Source organism: Thamnophis elegans, chromosome 2 (genome assembly GCF_009769535.1).
Source record: "Thamnophis elegans isolate rThaEle1 chromosome 2, rThaEle1.pri, whole genome shotgun sequence".
Lineage (NCBI taxonomy): Eukaryota > Metazoa > Chordata > Lepidosauria > Squamata > Colubridae > Thamnophis > Thamnophis elegans.
Genome location: NC_045542.1, coordinates 162,256,945 through 162,270,568, shown reverse-complemented (window position 1 = coordinate 162,270,568; position 13,624 = coordinate 162,256,945). Strand labels below are relative to the sequence as shown.

Here is a 13,624-nt window from a genome sequence, read left to right as displayed (position 1 = left end):
AGTTGCTTCCAGGAGAAAGGCGTTTTCACACGACTCGGGTCAGAAGGCGCCTAAAGACCCGATCGGCCGCAAGGAAAAAATGTGTCCCCTGGAGAAGGCGTCTGCACGTGCTCAGAGGACCGTCGGCTCACCCAGCGGCAGAACAAGCCGCAATGGAGGCCGGCGATCAGCAGAGGGCTCTGGACCGCGGCTCGGTTTGCTGAGCCAGGCCGGCTTCGTTCGCTTGACGCTATTGATCTGGGGAGGAAGAGGACGATCTTCCAGCCGGACGGCGAGTTTTGTATCCGGAGAGAGGTAAGCGGGCTTAGTGGCGCAACCGGGGGGGAATCCGGTTTTGCTTCACTGCTGGGGGGTGGGGGGATTCCGATCCCTCCGGTCAGGAAGGAGCTCCCTCCCCCAAGGTCTTTTCACCCACGCACCCCCAGATCCCACTCCACGGGGGTTCAATAAACACTCCCACCCCCGAACTGCCGCCCTTCCCGCGATCATTTCTAATGATCGCCGCAAACATCAAAGGAGAAAGCTACAATGCAAGCAACTTCAAACGTGACGTCAGTAGAATTCCGAGGGGATTCCCCTCTCTCCCTCCCTCTCTCCCTCTCTCTCTCCTCTCTCTCTCTCTCTCTCTCTCTCTCTCTCACACACACACACACACACACACACACACACACACACACACACCACACACACAAACAAACACAGACAATTCCGGGATCTAGACTATAGCCCCCATCGGTCGCCGGCCGCGGGGTTGGGAATCGCCTTTCAGAGCAGGAGGTGAGCCTCAAATCCACCAAAGTAGCCCTTTGGTTACTTGGCTCAGGAGACCTTTGAGAGCCAGAACAAAATAACTCTGTATAAGCTCAGGGGAACTGACCCTGGCTGACTCAAGGTGCTTTTTCAAGAGGCCACTGGACTTTCTGTCTCTCTGCTTTTTTAAGACATTTCGCTTCTCATCCAAGAAGCTTCTTCAGCTCAGAAGATCCAAAAAGCTTCTTCGGAGCTGAAGGAAGCTTCTTGGATGAGAAGCGAAACACCTTCAAAGGAAAAAAAAAACAACAAGTCCAGCGGCTTCTTGAAAAAGCATCTTTGGGGACAACCATGACTTTGGATGACTGAGAATCTCCATAGACATGTCCCTGGCTGAAATCATGGAGTAATTTTGGATCACAGCTCTCTAGCTGGGCACTGTGGAAATTGGTGTGTGTGTGTGTGTGTGTGTGTGTGTGTGTGTGTAATGTTATTGATTTTTAATTACATTTTAGTGCTTAGTAAACATCATGTTTGGGTATTTAATTTGCTGAACAATACTGATTTTATTCTTAATCTCCACCCTCTTTTTCCCAACCACTGGTAAAATAGATTCCATGTTTGATAGTACTCTGTGTCTTCTTTCTGCTTCATTTTCAATGTCAGTCTATCCATTTCTGCACAGTCCGGTATCTTAATTATCTCTTCATCTTGCAGTCTTTCTTCATTTTTCCAATAGGGTGTGAATATAATCCTCGTTGCTGTGTACAGCATGTAATATACAATACAATAGCAGAGTTGGAAGGGACCTTGGAGGTCTTCTAGTCCAACCCCCTGCCTAGGCAGGAAACCCTATACCGTTCCAGACAAATGGCTATCCAACATCTTCTTAAAGACTTCCAGTGTTGGAGCATTCACAACTTCTGGAGGCAAGCTGTTCCGCAAGCTGATACTCCAGTGCGTCTTATAGTCCGAAAATATTAAATATATACTTTTCTTATCTAATTTTTCTGATATTATACCTAATAAGAACAGTTCGGGTTTAAAATTTACTTGTATCCCTATCATCGTTTCTAGCCATATGTATATCTTTGCCCTTTTTTTTTTTTTTTTTTTTTTTTGCTTTAACACAAATCCAATACATATGATAAAATGATAAGTCGTAGTCTTAAAATGATCTGGATGGCATGAAGGCCATGGCTCTATTTGGTACCTTTGGGGCCAATGTCTCTTTTCCATTTCAGCCTACCCTGTATGGTGGTTGTCCCAAAGGTGCTTTTTTTTTTTCAAGAGGCAAGTGGACTTTCCGGTTTTTCCTTGAAGACATTTCGGTTCTCATCCAAGAAGCTTCTTCAACTCTGTAGCACGGTGGTGGTGGTGGTTGTGGGGGGGAAATAGGAGGGAATGCTATGTATGCTGCATTAACCACCTTCATAAAAGACAATGGGTAATCTAACATAAAAATGCGTATAGTCAAAGCTGTGGTTTCCCCAGTTGCAATGTAAAGCTGTGAAAGTTGGACCATAAGGAAGGCTGAGCGCCAAAGAATGGAGGCCTTTGAACTATGGTGCTGGAGAAAACTCCTGCCAGTCCCTTGGACTGCAAGGAGATCAAACCAGTCAGTCCTAGAGGAGATCAACCGTGACTGCTCTTTAGAAGGAAATCAGATCCTGAAGATGAGACTCAAATACTTAATGAGAAGGAAGGACTCATTGGAGAAGAGCCTAAGAGCTGGGAACAATTAAGGGCAAAAGAAGAAGGGGACGACAGAGAATGAGGTGGCTGGATGGAGTCACTGAAGCAGTAGGCGTGAGCTTAAATGGACTCCAGAGGACGGTAGAGGACAGGAAGGCCTGGAGGAACGTTGTCCATGGGGTCACAACTTCGCAACTAACCACAATAACAAATCTAACATCTGCTATATAGGTCCTCATATTTTTTTTATTCTTATGCAGATGGGGCACACGGAATTAAGTGCTTTTCAACATCCATACATTTGTAATTTAAAATAGCAGTGCCATCGAGCTCTGATCTAGCCTTACAAGTTACTTGTGTTCTGACATAAATTCTCACAATATTTGACCGTTTGAATTTTTGTTTTTAGCTTATTTTGCTAAAAGCTTTCCCCGCTATTAAAACTTCTTCCAAATTGTCTGAAGCCAAAGAAAAGGGTGAATTCGGGCCTCTGTTTGACATGATTTTTATTTTTCCATTTATTTATTTTTTTAAAAAGGATCATTTTGTGCAGGCTGTGTGTAAAGAGATTGTGGGGCAGTTAGGAAAGGTGTAGATGGGAGTATAAATCTAAACCAGTATTGGTCAACCTTGGCAACTCTTAAGAGGTGTGGATTTCAACTCCCAGAATCCCTCTGCCAGAATGGACAGCTTAATAGCCAGCATTCTTAAAATCTTTTTTAATATTCTTTTTTCTAGCTGTGAAGGCATTGTGGTTTCCCAAACAGCCACGTTTGATGGAGCTAGGAGAGATTCCTGAGTCTTTAATGGAGCAAAGTCCCGTCCTCCAGAACATAGATTCAGAGTGCCAAGGTAAATTGGATTGTCTTTCAATTATTGTGACCCAAGTCTTCACCATTCACTGCTCAACTTCCAGATGCTGCTAGTTCTGACCGAGGCTTCCCAAGAGCATGAAGCAAACTCCTTGTCCCATCAAAAAACCCTTGTATTAATTTACTGTGAATTCTGCTCATTCACATCCAGCAAAGTCTTTCAGGGGAGGATTTACAGTCACAGACCTTCTCTGGCTTGGAGAGCTGACAGGCCGATATCTGCAAAATATGGCAAGGAGTCTCGGAGAGTCACGAACCAACTAAGTGAACTAATTGCCTCCTGCAAACTCCACTCCCCTTTCGCTCCTCTTTTATTTCTTCTGGGAGGGGCCATTCATCGTCCAACTATGGCCTTAGTCCCAAGTTAACCCCTGTTCTTTAGCTGTTCCCTTTGTCTGGCAACTCTGTGCATGCGCACACTCGGAACAGGCTCCAGCTGTTCATCTGCCTCACTGATGTCTGACTCCGAAGGCAGCTGATAACTGGCATACAGCTCTGTCCCACTCTCTGCCTCCGACACAGAGCCCTCATCAGAGCCTTCCCCAGACTCCAAGACTGGCCCATCTTCCTCACTGTCCAAATCTGCTGCCAGCTCCACTGACCGCTGGCAGGCCATAACACTGTGTTTTTTTTAACCATTCCCAGCAGAAGCCACTGTCTAGTTGCACTCTTTAAAAATATAGGCCCCCAGCTACATTGTATAGGCAGTTCTCGACTTACAACAGTTCATTTAGTGACCGTTTGAAGTTACGACCACACTGACCAAAGTGACTTATGACCATTTTTCACACTTCACGACAGTTGTAGGATCTCCCATGGTCAAGAGATTACAATGCAGGTACTTCGGGTTTCAGGTTTCAGGTTTCGTTTTATTTATATGCCACCCTATTCCCGGCGGGACTCAGGGCGTCTCACAAACCCAAAAGGGGAAGGGAAACACAAGAACTACAAATACAAGCATTTAAAATAACCAACAGACACACAATCGAGAGGGGAAGGGAGCTCATCAACCCCAGGCCTGCCGACACAGCCAGGTTTTAACGGTTTTTTGGAGGGCCTGGAGAGAGGTGAGAGTCCGAATCTCGGCGGGGAGTTCGTTCCAAAGGGCCGGCGCTGCCACAGAGAAGGCCCTCCCCCGGGTAGTAGCCAGATGGCATTGGCTGATAGATGGAATCCGGAGGAGGCCAACCCTGTGTGATCTAATGGGTCTTTGGGACGTAATTGGCAGCAGGCGGTCTCTCAAGTACCCAGGTCCAATACCATGAAGGGCTTTATAAGTGGCGACTAGCACCTTGAAGCGTATCCAGAGACCAATCGGTAACCGGCAATTGACTCATATTTATGATGGTTGCGGTGCCTCAGGGCTTTTCGCAACCTCCTGACAAGCAAAGTCAATGGGGAAGTGCCGAGGTGGCGCAGTGGTTAGAGTGCACTACTGCAGGCTACTTCTGCTGACTGCTGGCTGCCTGCAATTTGGCAGTTGAAATCTCACCAAGCTCAAGTTTGTCTCAGCCTTCCATCCTTCTGAGGTGGGTGAAATGAGGAGCCAGATTGTTGGGGGGCAATAGGCTGACTCTGTAAACCGCTTAGAGGGGTCTGTAAAGCACCATGAAGTGTTATATAAGTCTAAGTGCTATTTCTATTCACTTAACAACTGTGTTACTAACAACCGCAATGATTCGCTTAACAACTGTGGCAAGAATGGGGCAAAACTCACTTAACAACTGTCTCGCTTAGCAACAGAAATGGGGCTCATTTGGAGTCATAAGTCAAGGACTACCTGCATGACATTGTGTAACAGCGCCCATCTTTTGAAAAAGTCACCAATATGCCTGATTGGTATGGTGGTGTTGTATCTAAGGGGTTTCAATTTTGTTATCAGAGTGGAGAAAAAATATTTTTCCTCATCTATATGGGATATTCACTTGACTTAACTTCTTGTTTCAGTAGTTCAAAGGCCGAAGGCTCAGGAGGAAGAGGAGAAGGAGGCCATTTCCAGTTCGGATAACTCTGAACCATTCGGCGTACGGGAGAAACTGTTCAGCAAATCCGATTTCCACACTCTGAAGGAGGAAGAGAATTTGGAAATCAAGCCAAACAATGAAGAACAGACAAGTAAAATTATAACTCAGCCCCTTCATAATGGACCAGGCGATATAAGCAATGCAGATCAAGACAAGAGACAACTTGTGTGCAGCCGATGCAGAAAAAGCTTCACCAGTACCTCCAACCTTACCGCTCATGAGAGAATCCACACCGAAGCGAAACCATATAAGTGCCGTCGTTGTGGAAAAAGCTTTGGCAAGAAATCAACTCTCATTGCTCATCAGAGAATCCACTTGGAGGAGAGACGGTACAGATGCCGTGTGTGTGGGAAGAGCTTCCGGCAGTTCTCAAGCCGTGTCGCCCACGAGCGAATCCATACCGCAGAAAAACCCTATGCTTGCCCGGAGTGCGGGAGGAACTTCAGTCTGAAATCAAGCTTGGTTTCCCACCGAAGAATCCACACGGGAGAAAAACCTTACGCGTGCTCTGAATGCGGGAGACGTTTCAGCCAGAAATCGGCTCTGATTGCCCACAGGCGAACCCACAAAGGTGAGAAACCCTACGTTTGCTTGGCCTGTGGGAAAAGTTTTAGCCAGAGCTCCAACCTCATTGTTCACAAGAGAATCCACACTGGGGAAAAACCATATCCCTGCCCTCGCTGTGGGAGAAATTTCGCCTGCAGCTCCAGCCTCGTTCGGCACCAGAGGATCCACACGGAAGACAAACCGTACAGATGTGCGGCCTGCGGGAAAACCTTCAGCTGCAATTCGAGCCTCAGCAGGCACCGGCAGACCCACAAGGGGGAGAAACCCCACGACTGCCCCGATTGTGGCAAAACCTTCAGTGTGAGCTCCCAACTCAGTGTGCATCGGAGGACCCACAGGGGAGAAAAGCCCTATGAATGCTCAGAGTGTGGGAAAAGTTTCAGTGTGATGGCGAGCCTTAACGCCCACCAGAGAATACACGCTGGTACGAAAACTTATAAATCTTCCGACTGTCCCAAAAGTGTTTCTCTAAGGTCGAGTCTCAGAGCTCACAAGAAAAGACACAGAGAAAAGGCATTTGATTGCATAGAGTGTGGCAAAACCTTCACCTGCAGCTCTGGGCTCATTCGCCACCAGAGAATCCACACGGGGGGGAAACCCTTCCGTTGTGGAGACTGCGGGAAAAGCTTCATCTTAAGCTCCAACCTTATCGCCCACCAGCGAACTCACACGGGAGAAAAGCCGTACCAGTGCTCGGAATGCGGCAAATTCTTCAGCGTGAGTTCACAGCTCAACGTCCACCAGAGAACCCACACGGGGGAAAAAACCGTATGCGTGTTTCCATTGCAGCAAGAGCTTCACGTGTAACTCTGCTCTTATTAGACATCTGAGGATCCACACGGGAGAGAAACCGTATCAGTGCTCGGAGTGTGGAAAAAGGTTCAATCTAAATTCGAATCTGGTCGTCCATCAAAAAACCCACGCTGGAGGGAAGCCCTATAAATGCATTTACTGCGGGGAAAGTTTCTATACAAGGCCACATTTCGTAGAGCATCATAGAGCCAGGCATTCGGATGCTATAAACATGAAAACAGCCGAAAGCAACGTTAATTCTAAATCCATTAATTACCAAATAAACTCTGTAGGATGGGGTTGATCAAATTGGTGGAGAGGAGCCGAAATCTACTGGAAAACTTTACATCAGAGGTCCCCAAACTTGGCAACTTTCAGACTTGTGGACTTCATCTCCCCAAATTCTCCTCCCAGAATTCCACAAGTCTTAAAAGTTGCCAAATTTGGAGGCCCTTGGTTTACACTAACCATTTTGCAATATTCTGTTGCTTCTCATAGTCCCTAACCCTTATATTTGGACAGTGCTAGCCATTTCTTAGATGGTTAAGGATCCTAAAACTTCATCCTTCTTTAGGTTCTGCTTCTATATTTTTAGGGAAACAATTTCAAAGGAGGTAGAAAGTGCAGGGGGGAAAAAGCACCTTTTGGTTATCCACATCAGTGGTGGGTTTCAAAAAATTTTGGAACCTACTCTGTGGGTGTGGCCTCCTTTGTGGGAGTGGCTTGCTGGCCATGTGACCTGGTGGGAGTGGCTTGCCAGCCATGTGTTTTCTCTCTATCTCTCTCTATATCTATCTATCTCTTTCCTTCCTTTTGTCTCTCTGTCCCTTTTTTCTTTTTTTCTTTCATCTCTCTCACTCTTTTTTCTTTTTTTATTTATTTATTTCTTCCTTTCTTTCTCTTTCTCTCTCGCTCTGTGTCAGTCTGTCTGTCTCTGTGGGGGGGGGGGCAATGGTGGGTTTCAAAAATTTTTGGAACCTCTTCTGTAGGTGTGGCTGCTTTCCGGGTCCACTGGTGGAACCTCTTCTAACCGGTTTGGTAGATTTGACAAACCGGTTCTACCGAATAGGTGCGAACTGATAGGAACCCACCTCTGATCCACATGTACTGCATCTTCAAGTAGCAAAGCTCCAAAGTTGTAAAAATGAGACTTAATTCGATAAAAGTCAACCACATTTTTTTAAAAAAGGAGAGAAATCTATGGCCTTTTTTATATATATACAAAAATGTTTGTGATGCCCGGAAACATTGTTTATTTCAATTCCTGACTTTTTTTTTTTAAGTCACAACAGGAAGGGTGAGGTCCTGCTGGCTGTGAGGAATTCTGGGAGCTGAAGTCCACCTATCTTTAAAGTTGCCAAGTTTGAAGAAAAAGACCGTTGGCTTACCTGAACGGTCGTTCTCGGGGCACACAGCCTATCTGCCCTTGGACTGAGTGATGTTTTTCTCTTGACCACGCCTCCCTTTGCCTCACCATGCTCAGTTTAAAAACGAAGTAAGACAGTCCTGTAAGCAAGTACAGTCAATACAGTCACATCATGCCAGAAAAACACCCCGGGTGGGATTGGACTCTTCTCGCAGTGTCCCGAGAACGACCGTTCAGGTAAGCCAACGGTCTTTCTCCAGTGCACTGCTCGGAGACTCCAAGCGTGGGACATGCCCAAGCTATTGATCTTTGTAACACTCTTCTCCCAAAGGAGGCTTCGGCTGAGGCAAAGGTGTCAATTTTATAGTTTTTAATGAAGGCGGTGGGGGAAACCTACGTGGCCGCCCTGCAAATGTCTAGAATAGATGCTTGGGTTGCCCAGGCCGCTGAAGCTGCTGTGCTTCTAGTGGAGTGTGTGGTGACCTGGCACGGAGCCGTCTTGCCCTGGTGCTCATATGCCAGTTTGATGCAAGCGTGCAGCCAACGACCCACTGTGTGCAACGAGACCTTGTGGCCAAGGGACACAGGAAGGAAGGAGATGAAAAACGCCTCCGAATGGTGGAATTCCTTAGTCCTCTTTACATAGATACGCACGGCACACCTCACATCCAACTTATACCATTCACGCTCCCTAGGGTGAGAAGGATTAGGACAGAAGTTAGGTAATATAATCTCTTGAATCCTGTGAAACAGAGAGTTAATTTTCGGGGTAAAGGAGGGATCGAGTCTCAGAATGACCCTGTCGGGGTGAACTATGCACAAGTCCTCCCTGACAGAAAGAGCTGCCAGCTCGGATACCCTGGGAAGGTACCCTCATGGCGCCACCTAGATTTCTTGGCGGTGGCCTAGATCTGAGCTGCCTTAACCAGAACAAGGTAGCCCTGGTAAAGAATGAGGCCGAGGTGGATGCCTTAATGGCCCAGGCGGACGCCATGTGAGTTTTGTGGCACGCCTTCTCCGACCTCTTGTCCTCTGCTTTCAATCCCTCCAGAAGCTCAGCCGGTAGGTTCGAGTTAGATGTTAAGGACACTGTCGGGGCGTCCACTTCTGGGAACTTCAGAATGTCCTCCATTTTCCCTTCTACAGCATAAAGGGTCTTGTCCCCCCCCCAGTGGGGTTGGTCAGCGTGCCGGGTTGTAGCCATTGACGCTGAGCCATATCCATAAAGAGGTCAGGTACAGGGATGACCTCCGGGGCAGAAACCGTTTCCTTAAATAGCCCATGCTTGTGATCTTTGGATGTAGAAGCCTGTGCAGTCTCAGGCTTGGAAGTGGGGCCTAGTTCCGTAGCCGTCATAGCCTTGTGCAGGATCGATTTAAATAATGACGGCTTGAAAAGGCCAGTGAAGGCCGGCTTGTCAGAGGGAAGGTCTTCGTCTTCAGACAGGACGAATCCCTCAGCCCCTTCCTGCTCAGAGCTGGAAGAATCAGAGTTAGAGGAGGAAGATGAAGCAGATGTAGAAGCCGGCTCCTTAGAAGTGGGGGCCTGATGCTTCTTTTGGGGGGCCTTAGATTTTCTGGAACCCCTATGCTTGATCCCCTCAGCGATCCCTTGGGAAATAGCCAAGGAGATCACGTCCCTCATCTCCGCCGAGAGGGCCGGACTTTTGCCCTTTCCTGGGCGATGTTTGCTAGGCCTGCGGTGGCCAGCTCTGCCTGAGCTAGAATCGCCCTCCTCACGCAGGGTATCCTGAAGGGAGTCATGTTCCTCCCTGATGGAAGAACTAGGGGAATCAGGGTAACCCCAGGAAGCCTCTGGTGAGGGATCCCTGGATCCATACTCCTCCCCAGAAAGGAATTCGCTGCCCCCTGGGGATTGGGCCTCCCGAACAGAGGGGGAAAGATCCCTGCTGCGAGGGGTAGGAAGAGGTTCCGCCGCCCTCCCTGGTTTCCACGGTGGCTCCTGCAGTCCCTGGGGAAGATCTGCCACTAGAACCCTTGTGCCCTTTGCCTTTCCTAGCTATGGGATCCAGCTTGCTATGCTTGCTGGAGGGCCCTGCTTGCTCCTCCAAGGCCTCCTTGCATTCCTCAGCCATGTTCAGGGCGCGCACGGGGCCTGGAAGCTAGCTGCTGCTGGGATGGGCACACGCGTTGGCCAGCCGGCTCGAAACACCCTAGCAGACTCTTCAGGAGGGAAGGGCCGCCTGTTGGACAGGGTCCTTCCTCCCACCGCCCTTGGAGCCCCGAGACTTAGCTTTGGAGGGAAAGGCCAGCTGGCGCCCCAGACTAGCCTCGAACCTCCCTGCAGTGTTCTGCTGTCGCTGAGGGGTGAAGATGAGCCTCTCCCTGGGCTGCTGAGTAATCTTCGCTCTCCCGAAGTGCTAACCGCCTCTCTCGACGACCTCGCTCCGGAGCAGTAAAATGGCGGTCAGTGTACGCGCAGCCTCCTCCCGCCAATTTTCAAGCTCAGGGAAACTGCCTCAGGGAAAAGCGCGTGAAGCGGCTAACGGTCACCGCTGTTGCCGGGCAAGCTTGGAAACCGTCTCAGCTAGCGGCGAAAACACCTGCGAAGCCTCCATGGAATAGCGGTCGGGAATGGGAGCCTGGGTGCAATGCCTGGAAGGCCTCCCACCACCCCCACCGCTCGCCAGCAGCCGCTGGACAAGCGGTTCGCACACCCTGGACCGCTTGCGACCAGCGGTGACAGGGCTGGCCCGGGTGCCCTCTCAGCCTCAAAGACGAACCTGCACAAATCACTGAATGTAAAGATGAATCAAGGTGGTCCAAGAATTTGGGAAAAACCCCAGCTTATCTGTCTTTGAACTGGAGCACTCCTAAAACAGTCCCAACGGGCAGACTGAGTTTTTAAACTGAGCATGGTGAGGCAAAGGGAGGCGTGGTCAAGAGAAAAACATCACTCAGTCCAAGGGCAGATAGGCTGTGTTAACCCACGCTTGGACTCACCGAGCAGTGCACTGGAGAACACTGATCCATAAGGTCATGATCTAGGGAAGGCTTGGTTGTTGGAGGGACTTCCTGCCCACCCCATACAACTTACTCCCAATAGTAAGATGGGCAGTGTATAAATTTAATAGATAAATAAAAATAATCCAGCAGAATCAACATGTTCCAGGTTCCACCAATTATTAAGCAATGGCCGTTAATGAAACCCAAGAAACCAGCATGTCAAGATATTCTCCTAAGAATCCATAAGACCTCCATTCTTGGCTTGGGGAATTCTGGAAGTTAAAGTGTCCATGACATCTTGCTGAGATTGAGAAACACTGGTTTAAATAAATCCTTAAAACCTGACTGCTTCTCAGATGTTGTGGGTTGTGGTGATTTGTGAGATTGGACTGTTTTTCTCTGGATTTTATTTTATTTCATATTATATGGGTGGGCCATTTTAAATTCTTGTTCTAGCTATGCCTCCTAGAGTCATATTGGAGTAGCAATTAAATTAACTCCTAGGCAACCATTTAAATATGAGCCAGCCACGTGCAGCAGCTGCATAAACAGAGGGATAGAATCAAGACCACGTGAAGTGTTAATGCCACTTTATAATGCCTGAGAGACACTCATTTCCAGCTAGGACTGAGATGCAATCTACAGTACTATCTCCACTCAGGCCTTCACAGTCTGCCTGCACTGAGTAGCCACTTCTACAGCACCACTCGTATAGCCCAGGTGGGAGATGAGCATGCAGGTGGCGAGAACAAAGAAATCAGATTGAATCTGTAGTACTGTCAGGATTTACTAAATCCTGATTGGGCAAGGTTCTACACAGTGGTGGGTTTCAAAAATTGTTGGAACCTATTCTGTGGGTGTGGCCTCCTTTGTGGGAGTGGCTTGCCACCCATGTGACTGGATGGGAGTGGCTTGCTGCCCATGTGACCGGATATGAAATTATGAATTAGTACTTAGATCGGTCCAAGTAGCTATTCAGAAGTTAGTGGTTGGAAGCAATCGTAAAGCAAGATATGGAATTAAAACCAGAAATATTTTGTTGGCTATTTGAAAGGGAGTATAATATATATTTAATTTTACACATGTTAGCAGCTGCTGGAATTGTGTTTGCACAACAGTGGAAAAACAGAGATATGTAAATGAATAAATATTACAATGTGCAGGAATAAATAGACAATTAAAATCAAGAAGGCTTTGAATACTTTTTCACGTGGGATTGATTTTAGCAATTGCCAACTAATTGAAACAGAAATTAGAAATCCAAAAGTATGAAAGAAAACACCAATTATGTAAGGAAAGGTCCCTAAAATGTATAAGGAAATATTACTAGATCATTATTAATGCGTAGATAACTGCGGGACATTACACACCCACCAGTGGTGGGTTTCAAAAAATTTTGGAACCTCTTCTGTAGGTGTGACCTGCTTTCCGGGTCCACTGGTGGAACCTCTTCTAACCGGTTCGGTAGATTTGACTAACCGGTTCTACTGAATAGGTGCGAACTGGTAGGAACCCACCTCTGGTTCTACACCACTTAAATATGAGCCAGCAATGTGGGGCAGCTGGGAAAGCAGCCCAGTACTCTTCAACATCTTCATCAATGATTTGGATGAGGGAATAAATACAACACAAATGTAACAAAGGCAACAGTAAAAATATTGGGTTTCTGTCTGGATGGTCTCTTGTGACGAGCCGATGGACAGAGAATGGAAGCAGTTAGCTTCCTCCCATAATTGGGGCATACCAGGGATTGTGACTTTAAATATATACCTTCTCCCTGGCTCAGCTGATAATGGAGGACAGCCTGTGGCTCAAGTGGTTAATACATCTGCCTAATATGCAATACAGTCCAGGTTCGAATCCCAATAAGGGTATGGCTAGCTGATGAGAGCTAAATAGCTTGAAATAGATCTATACTAGTCTCCCTTTATTTATTTATCAGCACAAATACTACACAAATGTAACAAAAGGCAACAGTAAAATATTGGGCTCTTGTGACGAGCCGATGGACAGAGAATGGAAGCAGTTAGCTTCCTCCCATAATTGGGGCATACCAGGGGTTGTGACTTTAAAATATTTATTTATTTATTTATTTATTTATTTATTTATTTATAACAAGAGCACTGCAGATGGGGACTGCAGCCAAGAAATTAAAAGACCCTTGCTCCTGGGGAGGATAGCTATGGCAAATCTAGACAGCCTACTAAAAAACAGAGACATCATCCTGCCAATAAAAGGGCATGGGTTTCCCAGTTGCAATGGATGGCTGTGAAAGTTGGACAATAAGAAAGGCTGAGTGCCAAAGAATGGAGGCCTTTGAACTATGGTGCTGGAGAAGACTCCTGCAAGTCCCTTGGACTGCAAGGCAATCAAATCTGTCAGTCCTAGAGGAGATCAACTCTGACTGCTCTTTAGAAAGAAATCAGGTCCCGAAGAAGAAACTCAGATACTTTGGCCACCTAATGAGAAGGAAGAACTCATTGGAGAAGAGCCTAATACTGGGAAAGACTAAGGGCGAAAGAAGAAGGGGACGGCAGAGAAGGAGGTGGCTGGATGGAGTCACCGAAGCAGTAGGCATGAGCTTAAATAGAC

General features: G+C 47.3%; 1 protein-coding gene across 2 annotated transcripts; it reads left to right on the top strand.

Annotated features, from left to right (window-relative positions):
- The first annotated feature begins 209 nt into the window (after positions 1-209).
- On the top strand, positions 210-7,395 carry LOC116502776 (zinc finger protein 501-like). 2 transcript variants are annotated; one of them, XM_032208702.1, is made up of 3 exons: positions 210-294; positions 3,184-3,297; positions 5,265-7,395. In XM_032208702.1, the coding sequence occupies exons 2-3, from the start codon at positions 3,222-3,224 to the stop codon at positions 6,713-6,715; spliced, it is 1,527 nt and encodes a 508-aa protein (XP_032064593.1). In that variant the 5' UTR covers positions 210-294; positions 3,184-3,221; the 3' UTR covers positions 6,716-7,395. The 2 variants fall into 2 exon arrangements, with proteins under 2 accessions (XP_032064593.1, XP_032064594.1); XM_032208703.1 differs by lacking the exon at positions 210-294 and adding an exon at positions 693-777.
- Positions 7,396-13,624: the final 6,229 nt, after the last annotated feature.